Source organism: Xiphias gladius, chromosome 21 (genome assembly GCF_016859285.1).
Source record: "Xiphias gladius isolate SHS-SW01 ecotype Sanya breed wild chromosome 21, ASM1685928v1, whole genome shotgun sequence".
Lineage (NCBI taxonomy): Eukaryota > Metazoa > Chordata > Actinopteri > Istiophoriformes > Xiphiidae > Xiphias > Xiphias gladius.
Window position 1 is genome coordinate 14817402 of NC_053420.1, and position 9823 is coordinate 14827224.

A 9823-nucleotide genomic window follows, 5' to 3' on the forward strand; every position below is an offset into this window, starting at 1 on the left:
GTACACAACATTCCTTCCACATATACTTAAACTTAAAAATGCTAAAGTATATGTCCGTGTGGAAGCATATACAGTAGAATGTGTGTGTGTGTGTGTGTGTGTGTGTGTGTGTGTTAAAGCCCCTACACACCAACAGTCCACAATACAGGTGCTTGCAGTTAAGTTACATGATTAGACCTCTTCTAAAGATTGTGTGGGTGTGTACATCTTCTTCACTTAGGGTGGGACAATTTATATCTTTTTATTCTTATAAAGTTGACAGAGTCTGGTGACACCATGTAACTCCCACCATATCTCTACCAAACTTCATCCTAACAGGTGGCCTAACCAGCCAGTGATTGAGTTTGTTTGCTTTTGAAGCTTTGTCTCGGGAACAAATGCCCTATAGAGAGGATTTCTACATTGATTCTGGTGACATTTCTGAGAAAACAAATTCTCCTACAGTTAGAAACAACGAAAATAAAGGCCTGATTCAGACCTTCAGTGAAAGAGACAAACAATGGGCTTTCTTTACTGATAAACATCTTTGCACATATATAAATTTACTTTGAGTTTTACCCACCAAATTTACTACATTTCAGCAAAGCGATAACAGCTCAGTCTGCAAATACTGTAGATTACTTTTTACTTTTTAGGGAGTTGGCAATTGCTTGCTCTTGGGAGAAGGTTTGGTCACTGTAAATAATGTTATAAAGAGTAAATATATATAAATATATGTGACTTGACTTGACTTTTTCAGCTTGCTAAATTGACTTATGATGATGTGTAATTGAAATTACAACCAGTTGCTTGGTTACGAGCATATAATTTTGTGATGCTCTAATTAAAGTGTTTCTCATAATTTCACTGACTAACAGCCCACTAAAATGGAGGTGTTTTCAGCATCCGTTTTAAAGAAGCAAGCTTCAGCATTTGTGTGGTTTTATCTTGCAGACTGATCAAGAGTATGTGGTTGTTTCCATCTGCTCTTTGAGTCCATATGCAAAGGTACCAGTTCAAGTTCTTACTGGCAAAACAACATAAAGCTGCATATTTTCCGACATTTAACCACAGCGTTCTTACCTATTTTCCTATTAGTCCTGAAAAAAAAAGCCCAGATGAAGGTTAGTAAACATACCAAAATAGCTTTAAAGATGTATTTCATTATAGATGATAACATTCTGTTTCCTAAAAGCTTTCATAATGGAGTAGGCCTGTACACAGATGGAAAAGGATTATCACTTTTGTCAGTTTTGATGTTGCTATAACAAATAAAGTGCATCTTAAAAATTTAGAGGTGATCACCAATTTCTCATCAATCAAAAGAACTCACGTATTTAATGATTTGTACCATCATCAAAAATTGAAGTCAGAAATATAAGGGCTGTTTGCACATTTGAATTACTGACTAATTATTTAGTTTAGTGTGTAACAGGTGCCTTTGAGAAAGCAGCATTTGTCTTCAATCATCATGGCAGGAAAGTAGAAACAATGATATGGTGTCTTTAAAAGCCAACACAAATTTGCAATTTATCTAAAATATACAAACACATATTGTTTAAAACAACAAGTATAATTTTAAACAAATAACAACGTGGCAAATAAGACAAATGAAAATGTTGAGTGTTATAGTCCATTCTTGACCTTAGAAACATTAGTTTGTCAAAAAACAAAAAAAAACACAAACAAAAAAAACTTAACTCAATGTCCAGGTGCTAGTGAGGTGTATGGTTATATATGTAGAGCTGAAGCTATGTGATTAGATCAAAGGCCTTGGGTCAGAGCTCCTCAGAGGGTGCCCTGCAGTCTGAAAAGAGAGATAATTGTTTGGGATTAAAGCCATATGTTAGTGATGTTTTTCAGGAAAACAAGACGGTTTTTTGTTAATAATGTTTTTCCTCTTCTTTTAAAAAAAGAACATTTCATAATTACATAGGTTGTCCTCGTATAAATTCCTGATTTTGCATTAGAAAAAGACATCACAAATGATTATGGTAGGACTAAAGACTGAAGGGTTTGTAAAACTGATTTAAGATTTTCTGCTGATTTAAAAATCCACAAAATTCTAAAACAGATAACACATAGACATAACAATGCATGTGCCTAACTGAAAACTTTAACTTATTATTATCCTTATCATTTTCCTTAAATTCATGTTTTTCAATCCTAATAGCAAAGTATTATAAGTAAGACATTACAAGTTTAGTTTGGGCTTTTAAGTTATTAGTGGCCTTACTATATTTGTTACAACAAAAAGTGTCTCAAACATATGTGGGTTATTTGCGTCACTCCTTTATAAGGGTGGTGATTCCCACTCTGGGGGTTTATTGTCTCTCAGTCTCTGTGGTTTCTCACAAAGGAAGCACAAAGTAGAACTTGTCAGCACTGAAGTGTTGAATATGGCTCCGTTCAAACTTCTTATATTCACTTTGACTTTTTATGAACTCACTGTTGATTTGGATGCTTTAACGTGCCCAAAAGGTAAAGTATGATTCTCTTGTACAACACTGTAATTTTCGTCCTCATTTTGCTAAATCCCATAGAATATGCTACTGGTTTTAGCTTTGCAACTTCCTCATATTTGTCATGTGCTCAAGGTTGTTACTGTGATTAAAGTACATTTCTTTCTTTTGATGCTGTGAAATAAATCAAGGTCACAGAGTAAATCTTGACAGATCTGGTTGTGAAATCTGTCCTGATGGATATTACCAGACTAAAGACAACGACTCCCAAAGGTGCAGACCATGTACACAGTGTGAAATAAGTAAGTGTTGAATCTTTGGTATGATGTATTCTGTTCACAGAGCTAAAACTTAAAACTCAGTTTCCAAATGAAGTGGCCGGTTTTCAAGTCTCAACTTGCATTTAATAAATCATTTTTTTGTTGTTGTAGATCGGGGGAGTGCTGTTGAACAGAAGTGCACGAAAGAGATGGACACAAAATGTAAGTGCCGTGGAGATTTTGTTCCCTGGGAGAGCGATTGTTCCACTTGCAAATGTGGCATTGGATTTGGACTAACAAATGGAGGTACATAGAAGGATCACACAATACTGCATGCAATATGTCAAAGACATTGTCTTTTTAGTGATGAATTATTTTTTCCTTTTCAGAATGTTCAAAATGCGCAGATGGCTATTTCAGCATACAAATCAACTCGCCCTGTCAAAAATGGAAAGAGTATGTCCTCTGTATTCTAGTGGTTTTAAAACTCTGTACATGCATTTTACAGCAAATGTAATCTCAGCAGTGTCTAAAGTAGTTACCTGTTGTTTACAGCTTAACCTTTTATCCCTCACCCTAGATGTAAATCAGGAGTTAACATTACTGGAACCAGGACCTCAGATGTGATCTGTAATGAGCTGAAGAGTCACCCCGATATCACTACACCCTACATCACACTCTTAACATCCCACCAACCACACGAGGAGACCCAAAGTCAGAAAATACATACTACCGCCACCACAGCTCCTCAAAGACACACAGTCACCACAGAGCAAGAAGGAAAAATTGAGCGTCCCTCCTCTTCAAGCACAGGCAACAACATTGGTAAAACATCCGTTGGTGTCTTTCCATGACACAACCTCAGACTAAAAAATAATGTGAAGTAACCTGTACCTTGTTTGTCTTGTTCAGGTATGGTCCTCCTCATGTTTGGAATTGTTGGACTGCTTGTTCTGACTGCTGTGACCTGCAAGCTGCACATCAGACCTTGTGTGCAGAGAAAACCAGCAGTGCAAAGTATGTGGTAGGATTAAAATTAAACTAATTCTGCATTTCAAAGAATAGTACAACACTGGGCAAAAACACCATACATGTTTTCCTGCTAAGAGGTAGATGAAGAGATTGATACCACTCTCCTGTCTGTGTGCTAAATAGGAAGCTACAGCTAGCAGCTGGTTAGCTTAGTTTAGCACAAAAACTGGAAGCAGGGGGAAACAATTAGATTGAGTCTATCAAAAGGTAAAAAAATCTGCCTACTCTACCAGCACTTCTAAAGCACACAAATTCAAATGTTGCATATTGTTTGTTTAATTCATGTAAAATTGCAGTGTAAAAAATGACATGATTCATAGTTATGGGTGGTTTAGATGATGGACTATTTATTTAAACCTTGTGCATTAACTTCCTGGGGTTTTGTCACCATGAGACTGCCAGACAACAAGCAAAGGACTCCGGAAAGTTACTGCCCCAGGCCAAGTAATGGTGTGACACGTAACGTGTTTATACTTCAGTTATACTACAGAATAAACAAACTGGATATAACATGTCAATGACTGAGATTTAGAGTTGCTGGTAGGCACATTTTGTCACCATTGGGCAGAGCAAGGCTAACTGTTTCCCTACGTTTCCAGTCTTTCCAGTCTATGCTAAGGTAACCAGCTGCAGGATTTAGCTTCAAATTTAGTAACAGACATGAAAGAGGTATCAATCATCTCATCTAACTGTCACCAAGAAAGGAAACAAGCATATTTCCTGTCAATTGATACAACTGAACATTACACTCCTTGAACAGGTTCAAGTGTAAGGCATTATTCTTTAGTGAAAAACCCATTGTTTTATATGTATCAGTGTTTCCATTGTATTTTTGTTCTTTTTTAATGGTTCATATATTACCGGCCTGTGTTCCCTCCCTCTTGGCTCTGTGCCATTTACTAAATGTGCCCAATATCTTTTAAAATGACAAAAAGGCAAGGAATATGGATATTAGTTGTGGATATACAGTATGTCGTAAATTTGAACATTTTGTTAATTATGCCTTAATGTTTGCTTTCAGCAAAGGACTCCTTGTGCCGGAGGCCAGTCGAGGAGAGCGGCGATGGCAGTCTGTCCTCTCTCAAACTGAATCCAGGGGAACCCTGAGGTGAAACTTTCCTTGACATGAATCTGTCATCTAATACTGTGAATTTTTAGACCACATAATCATCACATGAATGATTTCACTCACCCTTTCCTTATATTATTAGTTTTACGTTAGAAATACATGAGAAAAACTATTTACTATATCTATATTGTATTAGCTGTATTCACATTCTGAAGTATGGTCAATATTTGACTTTTGTTTGTTCTGTTGTAAAAGAATATCAGGTGAACTATATGAAAGATTTATATGTATCGTGTAAATCAATTTAAAGTGAAATAGTAAAACATAGATTTTACTACTTAAGCTGTTATGCCTTCTTTAGTAAGACAATTTCACTCATAATACTTCACTTATACTTCGATATTTATTACAAATTTGGATAGAGATTTTTGTATAATGAGATCATGCTACTAAATGCCTTATACAATTTTTTCAAATGAGCCTTGTTACATATATACATATTTTTGCAGCTTTTTTTTAAGCCTTATGACTTGATATAATGTGATATGGTTTAATGGGGCAAGTTACAAGTTTCTGTGAAATATACAGTGTGAAAGATGTTACAGTAAAGGTTGTAACAATCAATATCACTGATTCAAACTGCTATGAACTGCTGAAGAGCCTTAGAAAAACATTTAGTTTTTTTCATGCAGTCTTTCTGTTCCTATTTTTTTTTTATCGTGTTTTGTTTTTCAGCTTTATTCCACTGGTTGCTGGTCTGTAATAGGCTTTCACTGGTATGTGGGGTTGGGGAAGATCCCCTTGTGGACTTAAATGTGCTCCTTTTTCCCACTGAGAAATACTTCCTCTCATGTCTTCACTTCAACCGTTGGAAAGATTGATATTGTAAATGTGAGGACTTTCATGTTGTTTATATCTAACTGGAGACTTTCCCCAGATCAGTACAGTCAGAGGAGTTATGAAAGCATGCCCTCATTATATTTATTCATTTATGTTTTGCTAAGAAATCAGATACTCAAGCCTTAAAATCACAAGTGGCTTGGCACGAATGTGGCCTGCTCTATTTGACTGGTAGGATGTTCTTGGAAAAAGCTGCAGTTTGGTTCCAACTCATTTATCCTTTAACAGCTGTTTTCTTAAAATTATTCAAGGAAAAGAAATGAACTTGTATTTCTTATTTAAAAAAAGATTTAGATGAAGTATTCAGATCCTTCACTTAAGTAAAAGTACCAATACAACAATGTAAAAATAACATGTATTCCTGCATTTGTAATCCTGCTTATGTAAAAGTACAGTAGTTAAAGTATAAGTTGAAGTGTTGGTAGTAAAATGTTCTGAAAGTAACAAAAGCCAAAATATTTATTCTGCAAAAGAATGGTTGATATATTATCATATATATATTATTATTACTGTTAATGCTGATGCGTCAGTGTAATGTAAGCAGCATTTTACTGTTGTAGCTGATTGAAGTGGAGCTAGTTTTAACTTCTTTATACACAGTCAGGTAGTTTAGTCCAGTGGTTTTCACCCTACGGGGTTGAGGTGGGAAAAAAAAAAGGTTTGGTTACACAGATTTGTTTTCAGTTTTTGGACTTTTCTATAACCTTTGATTTTTTGTGAAATATTGGATAATTTGAACAGTTATTTAATGAGACCATCTGAGAAGTTTAGAGGAGAAATGTCTCTTTGTAACAGCTCATAGACATCTGAAATGTGACAAGGAACCCCAACCAGATACAGCTTCCATAGAAGGGGTCACAGGGCAGTGTCTTGTATTTTGTTGCCTTGATGAATTTTATTTATTCAGTTTTTTATAAGTTCATCATCTATTTGTTTTTTAATGCAAAATCTTAATCTGTAAGTAACTAGTAACCACAGATATCCAAGAAATGTAGTGAACTAAAAAACTACAATATTTCCCTCTGAAATGCAGTGGAGTAGAAGTATTATAGTATCATAAAATGGATATACTCAAGAAAATACAAGTATGTCAAAATTGCAGATAAGTACAGTACTTTAGTAAATGTACTTTACTTTCCATCACTGTTTAAAAAAGAAACTAAATAGTTGCTATCTGACTCTTATTGTGCAACATGTACAAACCAATGTTTTTTGTACACAGTGTTGCCCTGAGAGTCGTTGAATAAAGATTTTTCTAAATAAACGTGGATTTCTGCACAACTAACTAACTGAGTATGAGCATTTGTTTCAGAATTTTTACATACACTGGAAAAAGTCCAGACGGAAACTTTCAGTTAATGTCAGTCATCCAGGAAGTCAGTGCGTGGTTACGAAAGAAATATGTAGTGCATGAACTAAACTCTTTCTATGAAGGGTAAAAATAGAAGGGTTTTGTAAAAGTAGTTCCTTGTAAAGTACAGCAACTTTACTCAATGCATAACAAGGAATAAATGTCACCAACTGATAATAAATAACATGCATCCTTTGTACATATACATGTCTTTATATTCAAAACAGGGTTATATATTTTCTTTCAGCTATCTGTATTTCTAACAGGCTGCAGGTGCATTTCTCCTTTTATATGTGCTGTGTCACTCAGTAAAGGTGATTATAGCTCATAGCTTGATTTAAATTTTTGTTATAGTCACTTCGGGCAGTTGTTGTGCTTGTCCTTCCAACAGCCATTGTTGCAGATTAAACTGTCACAGCTAAGTGAAAACGTTATTGCTTTGCTTGGTTTCTTACAGTGCCTATAAAAAATTTTCTTGGAGAGTTCCTTTGTCTTCATGGAAACAAATATTTTGCAGTTTTATTGGTGATTAATTTTGATCACTTTGTAGAGATCTGTCTTCACTGTGATATTAAAGGGTCTCTCTCTGTTGATCACTGTCAGAAAAACCACATCAAATTCGATCGTCCGCCCCGCCCTAACGTGTTGCACCTGTGTCTCTATGTTACCCCTCTCCTAATGCATTTAGTCTCCGTTTCCCTTCCCTCTGTGCCAGTTTGTCTTCGTTCCCAGTAAAAAACGTTTGAGCATTTTTCTTACTGTTTCTACTTTCCGTGTGACTCTGTTTCTGTCTTTAGACCTCCGCCTAGCCCTCTGTTTTTTTTTTGCCTGTTCATGACTGGCCTGCCCGTGTACCGACCTTTGCGTCATTAAAGATTTTTGAGAACTTTTACACCAACTTTTTTCCGAGTCATGCTTTTGAATTCCTGCTTTGGGGTTCAGCATTACAGTGGACTATGGAGGTCTGGTAATCTCACTTCCCTCTAACTCCTCACCTCCAGACTTTTTTATTTTCAGACTTTAGTCTACTGTCTGCAGCCCCGATCAACACTGACTCAAGTGACATCAAATAAAGCAGTTTGTCAGATTTCACGCAGCTCCCTGTGGAGCCACAAGACGGTCTAAAAAACTTTTATGAAATAAGCAGTAGAACTCCCCAGGACTTTTAAACCCACCGGAATGTATATAATTGGTGGAGTTCCCCTTTACAACAATAAAACATGAAAACTTCAAAAGGAGGTGAGTACTTTTTGGCTGCAACGTATTCTCCATCTTTGTTCTATGATTTGGTTCTGATGTAAAAGAAGAGACGGATCTTTGGCGATGTTTCAGGCGATGCCTTGGCTATTCAATATCATCAAATGTCATAACCTTTAGTAAACTGTTACATTACCATGTTGAAGGCTCAGTGACAGCACATGTATTTTCCACCTACCCTCACCACAATGCCGACAGTGTGGGTGACACTTGTGCAGTGCAGCTTTAAAGGGAAATCCAGGTTTCTACAGTATCTATGTTGCCTTTTGTGGGTGAATAGTAGCTACTGTTGAGAACTACGCGTAAGTGTATCTGTGGTGATGTCACATCCTGAGGGACGTTTCATGTCACCATGTGTTTGTGACTGTGCGTGAGTGAAAGAGAGAGAGAAGTAAATGAGCTTGATGATCTTGGTGGTACAGACACATGCTGTGAGGTCTTGATGGGAGTAAATTCATCCGAGGGATGTCACTAAATCATTTACCAAACCACATGATTTGGTGTTACTATGCATTGTGCTGTAATCTGAGACGAGTCCTCAAATATTTCCACAGAATGAAGACAAACATCAGGCTCCACAAATCAGACATCAGGGTTAATCACTTACTCACGCAAACTTTCAGGATGATTCCTCAGTGTTTCACAGGAACCCACAACACCTTGACAAAGCTCAACAACAATGGCACGGCTGTAACCAGTGATGGATTTTAGTATAGATTAGTCTGTGTCTTATTTTATGATTAATCTATTAACTGTGTGGTCCATAAAACCACAACAGTTTTCTTGAGTCCAAGGTAATGTCTCCAGATTGCGAAAGACATTTAAGTTACAATGATAGTAAACAGGGAAAAACAATGAATCCTCAAATTTGAGAAGCTGGAAAAAGTGGCATATTTGCTTGATAAATGAGGTAAATTATTCATTGATTATCAAAATTGTTGGTGATTCATTTTGTGTAATCTGATTAAACTTTGACTACACGTTTGACTAAGATGATTAATATTACTAATTATTTTAGGACTAAACCCAATTACAACACACATATAGTAAGTTCACAGCAGTACTTCTTTACACAGCATAATGCATTTCCAACTGTGTACTCCTGCATCATATAAACCACATAATGGCCCCTGATGAAGGTGTAAGCCGAAACATTAGGATTTGATTCAACATTATGTTGTTTAAATAAAGAAGAAGAGAAGAGCAAGTCCGTGTGCGGTCCTCCTCCATCACATAGTCACCTTGTAAAATAACATGTTTACCTGCTGTAACACGTGTGTGCTAAACACTGCACAATGTACTGCAAACCAAATAAAAACCCAGTGCACAAATTAGTTTTAGGTTACATTACTTTATCATACGGGCTTTCAGTAAGCCTGGGGTGAAAATTCACACTTAGAAACCCGGAGTCCGGGGCTAACATCTCTGAAATACTCACAGCATATGACTCTAAGAATTGTTTGGACTACAAAAATTTAAAGTTTTGTCAAAATCAGGTAGATTTTACAACTAA

At 36.2% G+C, this 9823-nt stretch overlaps 1 protein-coding gene across 2 annotated transcripts; it reads left to right on the forward strand.

Annotated features, from left to right (window-relative positions):
- Positions 1-2337: 2337 nt before the first annotated feature.
- si:ch73-361p23.3 (tumor necrosis factor receptor superfamily member 4) lies at positions 2338-6261 on the forward strand. Of its 2 annotated transcripts, none has more exons than XM_040115914.1 (7): positions 2338-2460; positions 2633-2743; positions 2873-3007; positions 3091-3157; positions 3282-3526; positions 3614-3725; positions 4755-6261. In XM_040115914.1, exons 1-7 carry the CDS (start codon positions 2379-2381, stop codon positions 4843-4845), a joined length of 843 nt encoding a protein of 280 aa, XP_039971848.1. In that variant the 5' UTR covers positions 2338-2378; the 3' UTR covers positions 4846-6261. The 2 variants fall into 2 exon arrangements, with proteins under 2 accessions (XP_039971848.1, XP_039971849.1); XM_040115915.1 differs by having other exon boundaries at positions 3614-3718.
- The last annotated feature ends 3562 nt before the right edge of the window (positions 6262-9823 follow it).

Bases quoted from the DNA above. Each gene is read 5' to 3' on its own strand.
- si:ch73-361p23.3 (XM_040115914.1), top strand. From the start codon at position 2,379: ATGGCTCCGTTCAAACTTCTTATATTCACTTTGACTTTTTATGAACTC. The intron at 3,008-3,090 runs GTACATAGAAGG...TTTCCTTTTCAG, and splicing joins ATTTGGACTAACAAATGGAG to AATGTTCAAAATGCGCAGAT. The intron at 3,726-4,754 runs GTAGGATTAAAA...GTTTGCTTTCAG, and splicing joins CCAGCAGTGCAAAGTATGTG to CAAAGGACTCCTTGTGCCGG.